The following is a 20743-nucleotide window of genomic DNA, read 5'->3' as shown; positions in this document are numbered from 1 at the left end:
GGTTTTTATCTCGTGTCGAATTTTGGATGTAAATGTTAGCGCGTAGGCTGGTTTATAAAAAATGTCTTTAAATTCGTCGCATAATTTAGTGATTGATTGCTGCTCTTCTGAGTTCATGTGGGATAGCCGTATTAATTTGGTTATATCGATTTTTGAGGGAGAATTTTGAAAATATTTATTTTTATCGAAAGAATATATTTCCAATGCTTCCTGTATAAACGATTCTATGGGAATTGGTTGCAACAAGGTTTTATCGGTGTGGTTTTGTATTTCAACGGGTGCGAATCCGTTTCTCGCGTGGGATAGCATTCTAGGAATAAACAAGGTATTTATTTCAGTAGGAGGTACTAAAATATTGCCTTCAAAAACGCTAACTGTCAAATTCTTGATAATTTTCTCATGAGAGTTTATCGAAAATGAAAATTTTGAATCTGCGGGTTCGCGGAACTTAAAAAGGAATTTGAATTGTTTTATTCGAAAGTATTTTGTTATTTAAGTCAATATTTAAATTCATTTTTATCAAATCAGTTAATTCAATAACGTCATCGAAAAAGTCGTAAAAATCGAAAATAATAAAATCGATTTCGTAATCGATACCAAATTCTGTAAGTAGAGCTATAGTAGCTTCAAATTGAGTGTTTTGGCTGCCTACGGCTGTTTTTATAGTAATAGGTTTTAATACTGATCTATTACTACCAGTGTCTATTAATAATTTAATATTTAAAGAGTTAATTTACAAGTAAGGAAGGGGGTTATACGAAGATAGGTTTATTTCAATTAAGTTGGGGTTTCTTCTTGGCTGGTTTCGCAAAAATTTGGGGATACATCTAAATTTTGATGGCTTTGATTTTCTAATTGACATCGTATTGATTCATCAAATGTCTCAAAGTATTCTTGAGGAAAATTATTTTCAAAACGCGGGTCGAAATAATCTAAGTTATCCTCAGAGTCTTCTCTGGGTTCGCCAACAATTTCTTTGGATTGCGCTGTAGCGGTTGAAACCACTCCTCAGGGTAACCTAATTCGGTAAGTTTCACTTTTTCGGACGATGCGACGTATACACACGAATTTTCTCTGCGCTTTCGTTTTCCGAATTCCGAGGGCACAATCCTACCGACTGCGCCAGTTATGTTTAAGTGAAGACGAGGTGACTTTTTAAAAAACTTCATTTTCAAAAATAAAATCGAAAATTAAGAGTTTCTGCAGCAGCAGGTACAACAAGAATGCTTTATATTACTTAAAACTAAGACTTTATAGGTTCGTATCCGAAAAGCTGACAATGTGAATATCACGGTCTCTATCCTTATTACGTGGAAATCATTGTACATAACCCGCGCATGGATTACAATGTATTTCAAATACATAGATTAGAAAATATTCAAAAAAAAGTTTATACGTGTGCGAAGCAAAACTTAGGCACCTTTAAGATCGGTGTTATACGTTCTATTTACGTACAAATTATTCTCTTATAAACATTAAGTTATATCCAAGTTGATCCAATAATTTTATATAGTTACCGAAAATGTATTTATAGAAACCTTCGTAACCGGTATAAAACCAAAGATAACCGGAATAGCAATAAAAAAACTGTCAATGATGAAATCAGAACCCTACTTTTCAGTTGTTTGGTTATTGCTAAATATACCTTTTAAAACTGCTCAATATAGAAATATGTTGATCCGGGTCTAAATTCCGTGACATAAAAATAAAATAGAAAATTAACAAACATCGTGACCTCAAAAGCTGCTTCAACCGGAAAATGTTTGTTGCTGCATAATAGCCGTAGAATTAGGTGCTTTAAAGGGCTGTTTCGGGTATAAAATTTTGATAATAAGGTTTTCAAGAACCTTAACCTCGAGTAGACAACACCAACCAAATTATAAATAATAACGGAAACGTTTTAAGCGCTGGTAGTAGAAAACTAATAATTGTTGTTGAAGCCAACGTTTCTTATCGACCTCATAAATATCTGCGAAAAACGCTAGTCTGGTTGTCTACGACTTATACATTACCTTGACGAGCTGTCTGTTATTTTTAATAGAGCTAGATTGGTTTCCTCGACAATTAATAACCGCCTGTTTTTATTTACGCATAATTACAATTTGGATGACTTTTGTTTGTTCGTTGTGCAGGCCGGCCCGAGCAGCAAAGCCCAAAGAGTTAAAAGACTCTTCGCTTAAAAAGTAAGTAATGTATGTTTTCATACACAAAGTTATTCCACAAAATAGACATACAGTCGGAAGAATTTAAATTCAAATTCGAAAACCATTTGTTGCCTTTTTTGTTCTTAATTCGAAAGAGTAATAAAATGTAAATTTTCAACGACTTCAATACTTTATCAGCAACTGCCCGCAAGTAACTATAATTTAATTTTAAACACAAGGCACGGGCACAAAACACCGTCTAGCTCCCACCCTCGGGACCCTTGACAATCATCAAAGGTTCAATACTATGCCTATGAAATACGGCTAAGGTCAGCAAGTTTACAGTTCAATAATGAATTATAACTCTTTTGCATTAAGAAAAAGAATATATCAAAAAAGAAACCATGAACATCTTAGGCAGTGTCATTGGCAATGTTTTAAATGCGGATGGTCCATTAAGAACTCTTATACCTTATCTTAATAAGTACGACACTGATGAATAAAAGGTACAGGTGTTTGACCCAAACTACTTATAGCATTTTTATGTCTACAGGGAGTTCCGTTTTGCCAGAACAGTAACCAACATTATGTTTTTACATGGAATGATATGCGAGTTTTTTTGTTATTACGTGGTATACGAAGCTTTGAATAGTTTTTGAGAAAAATAGACTTTTCAATTTTTTGGCGGAAAAACGTGTTTTTTTAACTTGAAAACTAAAATTGGTATTTTTTTATGGGTCCATGGAAATGGTAACATTTAATGCTTTAACCTATCTACGCGAAAAATATTTTATACAGGGTGGTAGTCACAAATGACCATTGTTTGTTCTAATTTAAAAAACTCATTTGTTTTTAAATGTATTTAAGCACATTTATTTGGCTTGGGATTTAATTCGGTAGCATTTCATGTAATAAATTATGGCCAACTCATGTATTTTATTTTAAATCCAACTAAACCTATATAATACAGTTGACATTAATTTCGTAAATTCAACATAAAATCAAAAAATAATGCAAATAAATAAAACTTATTACTAATTACAAAACGTTTTCTAACTCTCAAAAAAAAAAGAACTAATAAAATTGTAACCTGGACAGAAATAGATAGTTAGTTCTTATTTGAGACTTAGTTGTCACCAACATTTTTTAAAAGAAAAAATTACTTTTTACAGTGTTCAAGAGCGTTTAGATCTTAAGTAGGTCCAGCATTAGCCCTAAGAGAATATAGTTGTTGTATCCTGCAAGTACCTACGAAACATATTTTTCCACGAATTGTTCGTGATCTTGAACGTAGGGTAAGAGAATCACAATAATCCAAAAAGGCCATCAAAAATTGTCCTAACAGAAGAGAAATTTCTCAAACAGATCCCGAGATCTACCAGATATTAGTAAGAGTAGTATTCAAAGCACTTTAAAATTTAATAACTACAATCCATTCCAATTTTTGCTAGTTCAAAAGGTCTTTCAAACAAGACGTCTTTATTGTTCATTTAAAATGACATTTATTTATCTGAAATTAAAATCATCAAAAGAAATTAAGAAACAGGGTCGGAGAAATGTTTATGTGTGGTGTGACATAATGCGTGATCGAATAATATGTTCAGTATTTTATGACTTTGTTCTGAATCGTGAGATATTTTAATTCGTTGGAGAACTATATATTTCCATTACTTGCCGGACGTAGTTATAAAAAAAAGCAATAGTGTTCAACACTTAAAAATAAAAATTCGGCAATAGGTAAAAAGACTGAAATGCAACAAACAAAACAAAAATGTTTCGTAATTAGTAATATGTTCTATTTTCCTTATATTCGTTGTTGATTTTATATTGAATTTAAGTAATAAACATTTAAAAAAAAATCTTAGAACATAGGTTTAGTTAGATTAAAAATAAAATACACTAGTTGTTGCAGAAAATTGGCCATGGATTCATAATAAAAATTTTAACTTTCAACTGCAAAACAACACTTTTTTCCGAAAACCTGTTTTCCGTAAACAAATGTAAAAACTTATTTTTCTCAAAAACTATTCAACATTTTGTATACTATGTAGTGACTAAAAACACTCAAAATCAAGCGAATAATTAGAAGTTTTAAAAATATTCATAGCATTTCATTTGAAAAAATAAAGTGGGCTACTGTCCTGCCACAACGGAACACCATGTATATATAAAAATACCATAAATAAAATATATACTTACTGTCGTACGTCATTGAGATAAGGTCTTTGAATTTCATATTCTAGTTTTAGTTCTTCTCATTCTAATCGTACAAAAGGTATTTTCTAAACTGACGATTTTTCAGAAAATTAAGGAGAAGCTAGCGGCGGATTAGCATCAAACGAGCGTCCAAGGATTTTAATTCATTAATTTGCTAAGAACCACGTTTTTAGTGTCGTAGTTTTAGTTTTTAGAATATCGCAGGTGTTTCCGGGTTTTAGACCGTCGAGTTTGATATAGTTTAATCTCTCGACGATTCCAGCAATCTTCGGGAGACGTAGACCTTTACTCGATTAACTAGTTTACCATAGCCAATAGCGAACTCAATAAGCTTAAACAACTAATGATAATGACGGTCTAAGACTCCGATAGACCAGCAACATACTTATGTTATTAGAAACCAATAAATCGTGTTGGTATACAGATTTCGTATTCATTTAATCGGTCCCTAAGAGTTTTGGTTAGTTTATTATTCAAATTTTGAAGGCTAGTGCGCAACGAAATGCGCCAAAATCAATCCTAGATTAAACTTCTGAGCTTGTGAAAATTTGTACTGTGATTACATTCAATTTCAATCACTTTATTTGTTAGTACCGTTACATTACTTTTCTTTTATTATAATAGAGTGATGATTTCTAAGTCAAAAAAATATACAGTAAAACCTCTGTAGGGTCGATGGGTTTGCCATGTGACGATAGATAAGATTATAGAAAAGGTCCCCGAGAAAATTATATAGAATATTTTTTAAGTTGGGGTTTTAACATGACTTTTTTGACGTCTCAAATAACATTTTCTCGAAAACGCAAAAAGAAAATAGATATTGCTAAATAAAGAAATTCAATAAGTCCCTATTTTCTAAATCTAACAAAAAGTAATTGTAAATTGTGAAATTGTAAATGAATGCTTCTCTACAGGTGGCTTTCCAATTGCTGTAAAAGTGTTTAACAGTTAAGCTCTAAAGAAGCCAACGGGATGAATGGCTAAACGTTAGCAAGTTCGACTTAACCACAACCGACGCATAAAGAATCCAGAAGTTTTGTAAATGGTATTACAGTAGTCTGTGGAAGTTTCTTTAAAAAAGAATTAACTATAGACCAGTTCCTATACTCTCTTCGTTTCCCAACTTTGTAGAAAAATGCATTTACAAAAGACGTCGATATGATTTTAGACCCAACAATTGGTCATGATTCTGGAAGGAGTTGACAAAAACGACATTTTTTGAACAAGTACGAGTTAAGAGGGATAGATTTTTTACAATCTTAAAATTCTTTTAGAAAACAGTTTATTAGTATATCAAGTAACAACAAAACCTACATTTACTAACAGTTTCAGTCAAGCTCTGAAAAAACCAACATTGCCGATAATTGGCGAAACGTTAGCTAGTTCAACCCAACAAAACCGACGCAAGAGTCCAGAAGTTTTATTAAAAGTATTACAATAGACTGTGGGGGTTTCTTTCAAAAATTAACAAACCGTACACCTCCAATGAGACCAAGGCGTACCGCAGGGTAGCCTATGTGGTGGTATTGTGGCTGGAGTGAGTTTGCAGCTAGTTGTCCTGGTAGCAAGCCGTCTCGAGCATAAAAATGAGGAGTTAAAGTGTAATAAAGCGTTATATGTCAAGGGCGAACAGGGATGAATACCAATTGCTGAAAGAGAAAACCTGGGAAGTTCCAACTGAATGACTGGTATCAAAATTTAACGATACTTATGTATTAATTAAGAGGTTAATTAATAATAATGAATACTTAAAACTCAAATGCTTTTATAGCTTTAATTTCGATTTTAAAGGTTTTTTTTATTAATTTGTTATTTTAACCTAACCTATTGTTTGGACGTTGTCTGTATAATTATAAATAAATAAAGCAATGCGAATGAAAAATCATCAATCAAATGTAAGCATACTTGCGTATACCAACAGCATATAAACCAATTCGTTATTATTGGTAGCATGGACCATTTTAAACTCCAACCCAAGTAATAACCATGGTGCGTGCCATATGGGTACTGTGTTCATTTGTTAAGTCCTGTTTCATGGTAAAAACAAAACTCCAACTGAACAAACACCCTGTAGAAGAAAAACGTATAAAATGCATTTTATTGAATTATAACATGGATTTTCGATATTTTCCTTTCTATTTACTTGACGTATACTGATTTGAAATTTTAAAAAACGAGATTATGGTCATAATTATTTTTTTCCTTATTTTTCAATTTTTGTATTGTAAAAAGAAAATAAAGATTTAGCAAAAACTGGAGCAATTCTTCGTAAATCCCGGGTAGTACCATGAATTGTAAGCAAAAACAGATCCGAAATTAATTTTATATCAAGGGTAACACAGACATTATCGATCAGTGTTCCATATTTTTAAAGTTATAAAAGAGAACCGCACGTGTTATCCAACTTGCGGAAAACTAGGGAGAATGCTTAATAGTGCCAATCGGGAGATATTAGAGTTGTGTCAATCGATCAATCAATCAATAATTATACACCGCAATCCCTATTCTGAAATAATCAACATTATTTCAGATAAATTAAAATCCGAGAATCTGGAACCAAATTGAAAAATGCCACATTTTTATTATAACGGTCAAATTTTGTGAACAAATGTCGTTAACAGCCATGGGTTCTTCATTTGAGAAGACAGGCCTGGACTCTTTCTTCTTGGCCACTTAAACTCTTCTTAACAATAGAAAATCGACCTAACATTGGACCATTCTGTTTACAAAAAACCAACGCACGCAGACCGATACCTTAATGCACCCGGGTCACTGAACCCAGAATTATAACACTTTACATCTGCTCTTCTCTCTAATAACTTTCACATTAATGCGTTTCATCACAAAATAAACTTGACCACAACCTGACCACATGACGAGTCTACTTGTCCAAAAATCTCTCAATCTTCAATCCGTCAAGGACCAAATTCCGTTTGATATATCAGAAGTTTACAGCATTCCAAGCAAATACGGCAAAGAATACATTGGAGAGACAGTTCGACAAACATCAACTAGGCTCAAAGAACACGAAAAAACTTTAAGACTGCGACAAATAAACTGAACACCAAAATTTTATTCGATAAAACTAAAATTCTTGCATAAGCCACCAAACAATCTTAACCGCGACTCATTACCTTTCACCAATATGGGACAATGTTTATGCCCCTCCTTTAGTTCCGCACCCCTCAAACAATATATAAGCAGGTACAGAGTAGAATGCGAGATAGTTTCAGTTAAGCTCTGAAGGAGGAGGAATCCAGAAAAATTGTAAAGATTGTTATAGTAACCTGTGGAAGTTTCTTTGAAAAATTATCGCGGCTAACCACAGTCAAAATATCGCGTCAGAAAACCCATTGTAGCAAAAAAAGGAATATATTTTCAAATGAGTAAATCATCAAAATAAACCAATATTGTTGTGTTCTTCTTAGTTTGCTACTATGGTGACCATACTAGAAACGTTTTGTTTTATGTAATAGTGATAATCATTTTTAATAGAACAATGAAAAGCTAAACCGTGAATTAGAAAAAAAAAATAAAAAGTGCATATGAATTTTTTCATGTGCTCGTTAGGATAGTAAAAAATTAACTATCCAATAAAGTATAGACAAAAAAAACCTAATAAATGTCAACAATGATAAGTCTGAGGAAAAATATTTTAATGTCATTTTATTAAAAATAAAATAAAAATACAGTCAATATTTACCCAAAACCTGAAATATGTATTGACAACTATCAAATATTGAAAAATGGTTGTGATTACGGCTTTTTACAATTCTTTGCTCATTCTGTAATAAAGATAAAAAACTTCCTGTATATTGCAAATGAATCATTTATTTATTGATTTATTGTTTCAATACTTAACAATTGGCACCATAAACGCAGTAAGAGCTCAGTTTCGACTTTTCAAAAATCGAAGTGAACAAATATTAGGAATCACCATCAGAAACATCCTCCTTGGAGGAAGCTTCTCCATCGACATCCGAAGAAACGCTCATCAACGGTCGATCGGTCACCAAAATTCCCCTCTCCCACAGATCGCTGACCAACTGGATTTTAGTCACCGCGTCCTCCATGGGCAATTGCTCCACTTCGACAAACGCTGGGTAGACTTTCTGCAGCGCTTCCACGACTGAGCAAAAAGAGTCTTCCATTTCTAGCCACTGCTCTTCTTCACCGTGATACGTTTTGGAGTTTTCGGTGCAGTAGAAGAGCTTCGAAGCGGTGTCCGATTCTACCACAAGACGAACGGAATGGTAGCGTAGCAAACGGACCCTGGTTTCCAAACCTATTTCGACCCTGAAGGAATAAAGGCAAGCGTTATTTCTGTATACCATAAGCAACTCTATGCAACAAGCAAGATAAAGAGATATGAAGATGGTTAAATTAGAAAAAAGCTGCAAAATTCAAAGATTAATAACGTGCTGTTGAGAAAACAACAAAACTTCCATCATTTTCGCGAAGATACGCCAAAAAAACCGAGACCTGTCGATTTCGTTTTAATTTTTTTCTGGTGTTATTTAGAAGAAATATAGAAAAAAGTAACGGACACTTTCTCGTTGCTCTACAAGATAGCGTTCAAAGATTTAAAGTACGTTTCGTTTCGGCGAAATCATCAACTTTATTTTTACATTCGGTCTGTGAAAAAACTACACTACCTAGCATTTTTTATTACGAATACAAGGATGTACGATACAATATGATTTTACGTTGTTTAAATCACAAGAAAAGGTTTGTTTAGTTTTTGGATAATGTTTTCATAATGATTCCTTAAATGGGTTTTCTAGTTTTTGATATTTTTAATTATCGAAGCGTTAGTGAACTACTTCTAACAATAATTGAACTGAGGAGGCTTTTACTTGATGAAAATCCATTTATCAAAATAAATAAGAACTAAAATTTCAGATTTTCACGAAATTATATATTTTAACATGACAATTGTTTCGACAACACCGTGTCTTTATCAAATGATTTGATAAAGACACGGTGTTGTCGAAACAATTGTCATGTCAAAATATATAATTTCGTGAAAAAATGAAATTTTAGTTCTTATTTATTTTGACTTCTAACAATATCTATTCATTAAGTTAATCTTTTATAATCATTTCGAATGTGCGCGATTGACAATCCCCACTACATTGTCGCCAGGACTTTTTTGAGTGGACAAAATCCGAACACTTACTGTCTTACTCGAGAATACACATAAGGTAGGCCTATAACTTAATAAAATATAATTCGAGGGTTTGTTTCCATGTTTCTTAAATTTGCTTTATTCCTGTGAATTTATACTATTATTTCACCCGCTGTTTCAAAAAAGGGAAAAGAATAAACATTAAGTTTCTAAGAGCGTTTTTTTTTTTCAATTTTCAATGTTTTACAACCATACTAACTTCCACGAAGCTCCAATACAGGGTGCACCATTTCTGCAGAATGTTTGTTTATGGCTCAATTTTGATCTTTTTTTTATTGCATAGATTATACTGAAAGACGCCAAAGGTTTTCCTAAAACTAGATATGGTTAACTAAACGGTCTTTTCACGCTGTATTTAATTAAACAGGATGTTTAATTCTGATCTAATAATGCAAATAAAAGAAATTGTAACGGTGCCGTTTGTTTATAAGGAACTACCTTCTCGACGCGTTCAGCGTAACCTTCCAAAGTTCTGTGCGAGGTGGGTTCTTATTGTTTATGAACAGTGTGCATCTTGTTGGCTGATACCCTATACCCTACCACGCTTAGTTTTCCTACTGGACACTGAATTATGACCGTATGGTTTATCGCGCTGGCTCGTGGGTAACGTCTGTTTTGCCGGTAGCCTCGAATGCTATTGTCGGAAGAGAGAGATACAGTTAGTAACAATGGTTGTTTCCTTCCGACTTTGTTTGTCGGATCGAAAGTTAATAAAACAGTTGCGGACAGGGCTGCAGGCTCTCTGTGTTCCATCTTCGATTCACCGTTCGCTCAAGGCGCTCAAGAATCTAAGAAGGGGTTTTGACCTTCTAGAATCGTTTAGGCTTTACGGTGAATCTCGTTGTAGGAAAAACCTTGAATTTGAGGTAAGTCCTTCTTCCTACTGCTGTTCTTCCGCGGACAAGATTTACCCTGTATTTACGTATTTACTATTTAAGGGTTTTCCTTTTTTTTCTTTTGTGTTCCTTTTGTGCTTATGTAACCTGCCCCTATGTAACCTGTCAGGCCGTTGAATGTATCCTGTGGGTGGTACCTTAGCAGTATGTCAGCTGTCTGAACGATTATATTCTCTGAAGCCTCACGAAACCGGAGCGACGATAGCACAAGATAATAAACAAAGGTCAGACATATCGTTCGTTAGTCTCTCAAGTGGCTTCTCTCCATTCTGAGCCAGTCTACCTTTATGAGTAATTAACCTCTAACCGACCAACCACCAACGCGTATTTCATATATTTCAATTGCCAGACCTCAATGCAAACTAAGTGTAGTCCGAACCTTAATCTAGTTTGCTAAATAATAGATTAACCATTACATTTCACATTATATTTCTCTGTAAAAAGCCCATTAGCAATTTAATTAAGCGTAGACGAACCAAAATATAGTTCGTCAGTAACATATATGCTTGACACACACACACGCACACACGCACACACGCACACACGCACACACGCACACACGCACACAGGAGTAGGAGCTGGAATAAATTAACCCAGGACGAAAACAAACATTTCTATTCCAATACGTAAACTGGGAACGCTATTCCAAGGAGAGACCACCACACTAGAACACTGTGCAAGAGATGTAGCCACGAAAAAGATTCGTAACAAAACGATTTCGATCTACATCGACAGCCCAGCGGCAATAAAACCTATGCAATTCGGCAAAATAACATCCAAGTTAGTTTTGAATCAAATTTAACGAAGTATCTCGTCAAAACGCATGATTGGACCAGAACCCTTTTTATGGGGTCCGAACTCATTGCAAAAATCAGTCATCAAAAAATGGATGGAAAAAAATTTCGGGAAATGGTTTAAAGGCATGCCAGGAAAAAGCTAGTCCAAGAGGTCAATTGGCAAAATTTACAGCACACCTGCTAAGCTACAAATGAAAAGTTTACTGACAAGCCACTTCCGACTTAGGAAGTATCTGGTCCCTTAGGGCTAGTACAAGGAAATTTGAAGGCCAATTGAGTAGCTATCGAAGTGTAGAGTCTAATCAGAGAGACAATCAATATATAAGCATATAGCTATGGAGATAGTCACAATAGATCCTTTAGGTTCTAGTCTAAGTCTCCCAAATCTCGAATCTTGAATGTCAGACCAGGTTTTCTGTAGTATGGGACAAGGTCTACCAGACAAACTAACAAAAGACAAGCTGACAGACACAACTTGGATTTGGAACAAACAACAACATTGATTCCCCCTCAATAACAATCTTAGTAAGCTCTCTTACACGTTTTAACTTATGCATTTATATGGGTATAGAATAAATGAATAAATAAATATCCTAATAATGGTACTTGCCTGTTAAACACCCTGCCATTTCTCATATAATCTCCGTCATATCTTGAAGTATTAGCGGCCTCTTGTTGAGAACATAAGGGCGGCATGGCGTCGTGCATGAACTTTCTGCCTATTTGGTCGGCAGCGAGATCGACGTCGACGTAATCGATCAAGGTGCTCATTAAATCCCTCACTTTCGCCAAAATGTGCGTCCTTTTCTTTGAAAGAGAATTTTTGTTCACGTGACCCACGTGTTTTAGAAAATTCAGCGGCAAGCCACGCCTAGAAATTTAACGAAAAACCTTGAATACAACAACTTACCGTCGAAAAGGAACTTTTGAAATTGTACAGCGTGTTTGTTATATTTATATATAGGACGAAACTGTCGTAATGAGATGATAAAAACGGAATCTTTTTACGTAGAATCCAATGGTGGGCTAACATTGTTAGTAAAATATATAATTTTTAAGATGCAACTGAGGTAATGTTTTTTTTAATGCAAAACCATTTGTATCGAAATATAGAAATCTAACGTGCATCGTTTAGTCGATCTCAGGAGCAATTGAGGAATATCCTCTCAAATACCATTAAGACCCATGCCAGATATCACCAAAACTCCGAAAGGAATGATAATTTTACTGATACGATATTTCAATCATTTCACATAGACATTTTCTATAAATTGTTAGGAAAAGAAAGTTTCGCAGTATTTTTCCAGTTTTGTGACGTAGGTATATGAACATTTACTATGGTAGAATGACCCAAACAAAAGTATATACTCACCATTATTTAAAAATACAGTAATGAATGCCCAAAGACTTTCCAAATCGTTTAGAGTTTTGCCAGCGGGTTCTTAACTATCAAGATATTTTGGACAAAATTTTATGGTCTGACGTGGAAAACAACACATTTCTGTAGTACTGAGACTTCCAATATAGGTTTTCTATCAATGTTTGGGCGGGTATCATATATGATCCGTTAATAGGTCCTTTTATTTTGCCAAATATGAAAGATTATTCCCACACGTAATGGTTGTTTTTCATTGTTGTCTATCCAATAGGGAATTATGAATTCAACTTACTGGTTAATGTCATTTTATTTTTCATAAAAATAGCTTTCAAGTGAAAATTAACAAATAACAAACGTATCAATCGGGTTTCAAGACCTACTTTTCAAGTTATGATGAACAATAGTTAAGCACGCTGCACAGTATTTTTTGAAAATCCTCGGAAACTACGATCCTAGCGATATCAATCAGTGGACATTGAGAAAACATCAATAACACTGGAACACTCGTTGGCACTTCTTGCAATTCGATATATCAGTGAACTTTTTGCAAAGTTTGTTTTTCTAAAGGAATGTTAAAAATTTCACTGGATCGAAGATTGACTTGAGGTATATTTAAACTAACCAACGAGAGCACCTCAAAATTATTAATGTTAGAATTAATTATTTCATACAAAAATAGGATAACAGAGACCTTTCTTTTTTGTACTAAGCATGGTAGATGAAAGTGTTGCCGAGCCATTGGAATGTTGTTCACATGATTTCCATAATTTGACTCGAAATTATAAATTATATAAACTTATTTTGAATTCTAGATAAATGTAACTTACTTAAAACAAAAGAATTAAATATTAAAAATTGTAGCACGCAACCGATTTAGTAAGGGATGCTTGCAAAAAGAGTGAAACTGTGTTTAGAATTTTTCACAAAACCCACAGTATCTCAACAAAAAAATAATGCTACTCAGTTAGCTTTTGATAATCGGAATGATAATGAAAACATGACGATATCACAACAATTCTTTTAACCATTTGTCGGCAAATACGGTTTGTTTTTAATGTTAAAAAAATTGTGATTGCAAAAAATCTTATTTTTATCACTCAAAAACACATTTCTTCTATATTAATTTTTGGGTACATTTTTGTCAAACGACATGAACATATTCATTGACATGACCGTCAGAATTGTCAAACGTAAAAATCCAACCCGTGCGGTAATATTTCCGAAAACATCCGATTGCTTTCAAACCCTTGCGGTAATATTCCGGGAATGTTCCAAGTGGCTCGGATCCGTGGTGAAATGACACTTTGCATATGCTACCTCGGTATCTTACAGAAGGGAGTGGATTTATGAAAGAGTTATTGGTTCTTCCCTTGGATTTAATGTCTTTGGATACAGCCCGTACATTATAGTTCGGTAAAAAACGAGCAAACTCACCTAAATTCGACGTTTTCCATGGCCGCCTTTTTTAAAGCGGCCGGCACAATGTGTTCCAGCAAATCCGCGTAAGCAGTATGTTGATATACCGACACGGTGATATGCAAAGAGTGTTCTTCGTCGGTACGGCCTTCGTGAATCGTACCCCTAGGAAAGTATAGCATGTCACCGGCGTCGAGGGTGACCTCCATAAAAGGTCTCCCTAAATCTTCGGCTCTAAAATTGGGACTGGAATCCCTCGTCAACACGTCCTGGTCACTGTATAAAAATTTTTTAGAGAGTTTTGAACTTTACACTTTACAATCGCTTCCAACAAATCGATTTCAAACTATGTTAGAACTCTGGGATTATGTTGGTATTGCGGTTTTCAAAACAGAAGAAGAACAAGGAAGGGAAGATGGCTGCTAACGCTTGCTTACCCGGTAGAGTGAAACGTTATGAAACAAAAATTCAAGTGTGTCAATAGAGTATATCAGACTAAAAGGTTTAAGTGAGAGGTACAGCCGGAATTACTGCGTTAGGTCACAAATAAGTTTGTAGTTTGCAGGCGTGTACAATAGTGTACTTCAAAGTCAAGCAAGGACGAGATGCTTCGAGGATTGTACAAAGTAATCAATAATGTCAACAGGAGTCAAAACGGCTTCCACCATAGTAAGATCATGTATTAAGCATAAAATTTTTGTCACCCCCGTCAACTATTTTTCAACCACTGTAAAATATTAGTTGTAGTAGTTACTCGAACCTCAAGGTTGCAATTGCAGATGTCGGAATATCTGAGAATCCAGTGAATTTAGAACATACCTCTAGTTTTTCTGAACTTGAAACAGATGGAAATACCCTTAGTGATGTTGATGACTTAGATTTATCTAAGGATCTACTAAATTTTATCATCTAGACCTCGAAATAAAAAGAAGCACAAGAAATTAAAATCCCATATTTCCCGAAGCTTGAGAGAGAATTTATAGGCTATTTTGAACAAAGGCTTTTTATTGACTCATCCAAAGCAGTTTTTTCGCACAACAGAAATGTTCTTGCTTCTGTACCTGTTGCTCATTCTGTGCAAATGAAAGAATGCCACGAAAATCTGGAACTACTACTTGAGCAAATCAAATACAAGGAGTATAATTTGACGATTTAAGCGGACTAAAAAATTTGCAGTCAAGATATATACTAAATACCCGTTACCTGTGTGAGTGAGACAGTAGAAACAGACAGCAACATTGGGTGAAGAAGAAATGATCAAAAAGGGTTCATTTAAGTCCAGGATCAAAAAATATTCTTCACGAAAAATTCTCTTACAACCATTGCATATTAAATTAGGACTGATGAAGCAGTACGTTAAAAATTTAAATAAAGATTGAGCATCCATGTTGAGCATTTCCTGCTCACTCAGATGCAAAATTAAATGAACCAGTTTTTGTACGTCCACAAATAAGGCGATTAATGGAAGATCAAGACTTTGTCAATACCATGATAGAATCAGAAAAAGTTGCATGGGTTTAATTTACTGATGTTATAAAAGGTTTTCTAGGAGACAAGGGATATCCAAATTACAAATGCATTGTCGAAAACACGTTAGATAAATTTAGGGAAATGGGATGCAATAGGAGTATTAAACTACACTTTTTACACTCACATCTGGACTTTCTCAACAATCTTGGTACTACGAGTGAGGAGCAAAGCGAGAGATTCCACCAAGATATAAAAGAAATGGAACGCAGATATTAAGGTCGATGGAACGTTGCAATGATAGCAGATTACTGCTGGCCATTAAAAAGGGGGGATTCCAGGCACGGAATATACAAGAAAATTCACTAAACGAAGTTTCTCGGTCAAAAGGGAAATTATTTGTTATTAATTAAGATTTTTTAATTTGGTTTTTGTTCTACTAAAAAAATAATTTTTAAAACAACCTAAATGTTCATTTAATGTAGATAAAAAAACCTTATGTGATAGAGGAAAATGTCTATCAGAGTTAAATTAAGGAGACCTCAATTATACAGAATCAAACTCGAAATGAACTTTCAAATGTTTAATGCCTGTGTTATTAAGTTAATAATTTTTAATTATAAATTTTGGGAGTAGCTCCTATACCTATTCAAGGGACGTTGCTTTGGCATATTTTGATTTTGTCAGCCATAAAGAGTATTATTATTATCATAATTGCCCTAAAGCCTTAATACACAAAACTGGACATACTGTGGTTTGTACAACTTCCAATGCTTCCGGCCTTCCAGTTGAACAATGAAAGCTTCAATATCATCGAAATGGGGCGCGAATCCTTGACTTCTGGGAGGAGTTAGATACACGTTCGTTCCGACCATCGTGCCGAAATACTCTTGCAAAGCGGAAATGAGGAAATGGACTTTGTGATCGTAGGTTTGGGGATTGAGCACCCTTATACTGCAACCGTTTAGGTAAAAGTCCCACAAGGCCGATGGAACTGCCCTCCCTAAAAAACGACTCGTCTATTATACAGGGCACAGGCGGACAGAACAAAAAAATAATTTGGAAAGTTACGCAGGCGCGTGATATACATAACCTAAAATTATTTTCACCATAATTTTTAAAATATACCATGTAAATGTTAAGTTTTTTTAAGGGAATTCCTATAGAGCGTGCAAAACCAAAAGTGCTTTAGGGGTGATTGCTTGAGTTGGGTCAAAAGTCAACATTTAAGGAAATATCGCGCTACAAAAATGTCCGAACAGTAATGTTTTTATTTTTTATTTTAAATCCGGATTCTCCAGTAATCCGAACAAAATTTAAATATTCCTTATTTACATTGTGTATTCTATAATCTGGATTTCTTATGTCCGGATCATGTGTTCTTCGATAATTTCATATAACTTTTATGGTGTTGTCTAGGTGAATCCCCTCCTAATGATTAAAAAACCGCTAGGGATATTCCGATACTAGTAAATCCGAGTAGGTACTCGATACTTTTGATTCGAAGTATTTATAGCATAGAATCAATCTTGCGATACTTACTCGGTATCGAAACAAAAGTACTTTGTACTAAATCGAATCAGCCTCACCATTTAAAAAAAAAGCCGAACGCATCAGACAAACATAATCTCTATCTGATCTGTGGTGACGCGTTGTCTGGCGCCAGCCAAGCCGAACTCGTCCGACTTCACTCGACCGAGCCCGAGCCAAACGCCAGAAAGTTGCCCGCCCTTCATGTTTTTTCATTGTCAACCAACATAAATTGTCAAACATGCAAGAGATTGCTTACGAATAATTTTATTTAATGTAATAATCGGCTTATTATTCCAATGTTATCATAGAAGTTTTTGTTTAAAGTACGTGCTTAACGTGACGCAAATGTTTATAATAAAAGTTTTCTTTTCCTTCTTAATTTTGTTTTAATCATTGTCCTTCAACGTTTATTGTCAGTTTCCTTAAAATATACAAAAAAAAATAAAGTGCTAAAAGTATCGATATGAGTAAGTGTCGATACTTTAGGAGTATTTATTTGAGTAGCATCGAAAAAAGATTTGAGTACTATCGAAATGAGTAGACGAGTCGAGATTTTCTTAGAGGTTAAAAAGCATCAAAAAGAGCACACAAAACTAACAATAGCGAAAAAATATTTTAGAAAAATTAACAAATGGTGTTAGTGGCAAGGTATTGGCTATAAAATATTTAGTTGCTACGTCGACTATTTCGGATATAAAACAGAAATCTGGGCAAATAAAGAGGTGTGTATGTTGTATAGCTGCATGAATTTTTAAGTATGTAATGTAAATTTTGTTTTGAGAGTTTTGAAATGACTGAAAATCAGAAAATAAATATTTTTTGTTTTATTTTTTGACATTTTGGGTACAAACTATAAATTCTTAGGTGAGTGAATTGCTCTATGCTAATGTTATCGTCTTGTTTGTTACTTTGAACATTGTTTTTCTGCACCGGGCCGTAAGAAAACTCTGCGAAAAGGAGAATACCCTGAAATGGAAACTGAGTTATACGGGTGGTTTATTAAGCAGCGTGAAAAACATGCAATCATTAAATCCCATATTTTAGGAGAAAAGGCGATACTTTATGCAAAATATTATGGTGATAACAACTTTAACGCAAGGAGAGGTTGGGTAACCAAATTTAAAGAGACATACTATTTGTAACCTCAAAGTTAGTGGGGAACAATTATCTAAGTGGCCTAAGTGTTTTAAAGTCTTTTCTTCAGAAATTAACCAACAAAATTAGGGAGATGCAGGTGAAACCAAATCAGGTTTATAACACAGACGAATCAGCACTGTTCTGGAAAATGTTGCCAGATTGTACTTTGGTACATCATAAAGAGAATTCGGTACCTGGGAGGAAAGTGTCTAAGGAAAGAATAACTTTCGTTCCTTGTGCAAATGGCACTCTAAATAACATGAATTTAAGAGATACCATATTTCTGCTAGCTAGTTCATGGGATAAAGTAAGTCCTGATGTAATTCAGAGTTGTTGGAACAAAATATTTTTTCATCCACACCTTGATGAGTCAAACTCTGGTTGGGAGCCTTAAGATTTGATTCCATTGTCTTTACTTATTCAAAGATCTGAAACCGCCGGTAATGAACAAAGAGAATTGACCGAAATTAGAAATATACTACAGACTGTTGCTACTGAAAGTAATCCATTGCAAGAAACCGAGATCACCAAGTGAATTGATGGCGATGATGACCACTTACCGCTGTACCGCTGTATGTTTTGGCCATCTTAGGAACCATGAGAGAACACGCAATGCAAGTGAAACAATGCAGTATAAAACAAACAATTTTTTTTTAAATCCAGTCCTAATTGTTAGTCTTATTAAAATGCAGACCATTTATTCGAATTATTTTCGTTGTCGTTCTATGTCGATAGGTGTAAGAATTGCGTGCGTCTTGTGTATATTTTCTTCAAATTCCGTATTCTTAGGGTTTCTTTAAATATCTATTAACGTTTCGATCGTAATTTTGATATTTTTCAAAATATTCTTATTTTGTATACGTGTATATATAACAATTAATGCTACTTATGACTGAAAAAAATTCTATCGAGATGGGTTTTTTAGAAACTTTTTGTCTCCTGCAATTTTGTCATGATCTTAGTTTCCAAATGAAAAAGTAATATGTAAAATAAAAGAAAAGGTGTTTAGAATAAACACACAATTTCAATATAAGGAAACATATAAGAGGTTTCATAAAAAAAACAACTATATTTTCTTATGTGCCTATAGTCTTTCCCACTATGAGGATGCCCTATATATTAATTTAGTATTATTTTTCTATTAAGTATTAAAGAAGCAAATAGATTTTTACATAATATTGATATTAATTAATTTATTTTCCATACCTTCTTGATTCAAAACCTCCTTAACCCCATTTTCGTAATTCACGACGTCGACGTTTCTCGTATAGTAAAGCGGAAAATCCCTCAAAATTCTGTCGAGCCCATCGGTGGTAAGGATATCCTTATAGTAGTCCTTGTTGCTCCTCTCAATATGCAAAATCTCCTTCTCCCACACTTTTTCAAAAAAATCTCTGGGTTTCACAGGATACAAAAGCCATTTAAAAACTGCCAAACTAGTGGCTATAGGGTTATTTAAGGGACTACCAGAGTTTTTATCATAGTTTATTTGTTTCACTTTTTTAATTGGTACTAATAATGGCGGACTTCCATCCGCCAGTTCACTTACATTTTTAGCTGTATTAACACTAGGTATTTTAACACTGTCTATCACTATTACACGATTATTTTTGGCATTTCCATCTGAAGCACTATTAACCATGTTGTTAACCTTTTCAAAGTTTAAAACAGGCAAACTAGTTTCCATCAATAGGGGAGGGCTACATTCTGGATTCTTTAGCCTAGTGGCCTTCAATTTTTTTTTAATTTTGCTTATTGAAATTCCATCTATATTCGGTTTGGATTTATTTGTCTTTTTGTTGCTTAAATTCTTTGGTTCAACAGGGAGACTGTCCTTCCTACTGTCCTTAATTTTCTGTTTAATTTTGCCTGGTGATATTCCATTTAGTTTCGATTTTAGTTTATTTGCCTTCTTGTTTCCCAACTCCTTTTGTTCAATAAGGGGACCATCCTCCCTATTGTTCTTACATTCGGTTTTTATTTTGCCCGGTGATATTCCATTTAGTTTCGGCTTTAATTTATTTGCCTTCTTGGTTGCTAACTTCTTTTGTTTGATAAAGGGATTGTCCTCACTATCCTTACTATCCTTTTTAATTTTGCTAACTGATGGTCTATTTATTTTCGGCTTTAATTTATTTTCCTTGTGATCGTCATCACTTACATTGATGGATTTCAATTTTTTGGATGAAACGTGCTTCTTTAACAATTCGCGTTTTCTCTTCTTGATTGTGCTGGTTTTATGTTGACTTCGATAAATCTCGAAGGCCGATACTTCTTCCATGTTAAAAAATAGCTGATTACATTAAAGTAAATCAGCCGGTCCACAAGTCATGCGGTGAATTTAAATTTTGAACATGTAGTCACAGGTTAACTTGACATGACAGGAAATAATGTTGCATAGAAGGAATCTTCTTCTTTATGTACGTTTGATATGGGGTAAGTTCGATAAGGCCAACGACGGCCTCCGAAGGAGAGCTCTTCGCCTGTTAAAATTCAAACACTATGTCCATTAATTCTATAGCAAGCTGAAATAAATAACAAAAACCAAGAAAAGTTGCATTAGAGATATA

At 34.2% G+C, this 20743-nt stretch overlaps 3 protein-coding genes across 5 annotated transcripts in view; 1 reads left to right on the top strand and 2 right to left on the bottom strand.

The window, feature by feature from the left end:
* LOC132699015 (uncharacterized) overlaps nt 1-4784 on the top strand; it is a 31598-nt gene extending 26814 nt beyond the window's left edge. For all 3 annotated transcript variants that reach the window (XM_060665448.1, XM_060665447.1, XM_060665446.1), the window contains 2 exons: nt 2133-2183; nt 4447-4784. In XM_060665448.1, coding sequence (XP_060521431.1) covers nt 2133-2183; nt 4447-4465 — 70 coding nt within the window. In that variant the 3' untranslated portion in view covers nt 4466-4784. The remainder of the gene's footprint in view (nt 1-2132; nt 2184-4446) is intronic.
* LOC132698999 (mucin-2-like) overlaps nt 1-20743 on the bottom strand; it is a 475159-nt gene that overhangs the window by 244629 nt on the left and 209787 nt on the right. The gene's annotated exons all lie outside the window — the stretch shown is intronic.
* On the bottom strand, nt 8075-20539 carry LOC132699505 (ribosomal oxygenase 1). The gene is made up of 5 exons (XM_060666258.1): nt 19380-20539; nt 16254-16506; nt 14055-14312; nt 11853-12113; nt 8075-8657 (listed from the first exon to the last, which is right to left on the bottom strand). The coding sequence occupies exons 1-5, from the start codon at nt 20452-20454 to the stop codon at nt 8288-8290; spliced, it is 2217 nt and encodes a 738-aa protein (XP_060522241.1). The 5' UTR covers nt 20455-20539; the 3' UTR covers nt 8075-8287.

This window comes from Cylas formicarius, unplaced genomic scaffold (assembly GCF_029955315.1).
Source record: "Cylas formicarius isolate icCylForm1 unplaced genomic scaffold, icCylForm1.1 PGA_scaffold_3__17_contigs__length_32017465, whole genome shotgun sequence".
Taxonomy (NCBI): Eukaryota; Metazoa; Arthropoda; class Insecta; order Coleoptera; family Brentidae; genus Cylas; species Cylas formicarius.
Note: the sequence above shows the minus strand (reverse complement) of the source record. Positions and strands in the feature narration are given on the sequence as shown.

What these genes read in the sequence shown, in the direction of transcription:
- LOC132699505 (XM_060666258.1), bottom strand. Translation starts at nt 20,454, where the DNA reads ATGGAAGAAGTATCGGCCTTCGAGATTTATCGAAGTCAACATAAAACC. An exon ending in TGGAAGTTGTACAAACCACA is followed by an intron (nt 14,313 to 16,253) that starts GTATGTCCAGTT and finishes ATTTTTATACAG; the next exon opens with TGACCAGGACGTGTTGACGA. An exon ending in ATGGAAAACGTCGAATTTAG is followed by an intron (nt 12,114 to 14,054) that starts GTGAGTTTGCTC and finishes TTAAATTTCTAG; the next exon opens with GCGTGGCTTGCCGCTGAATT.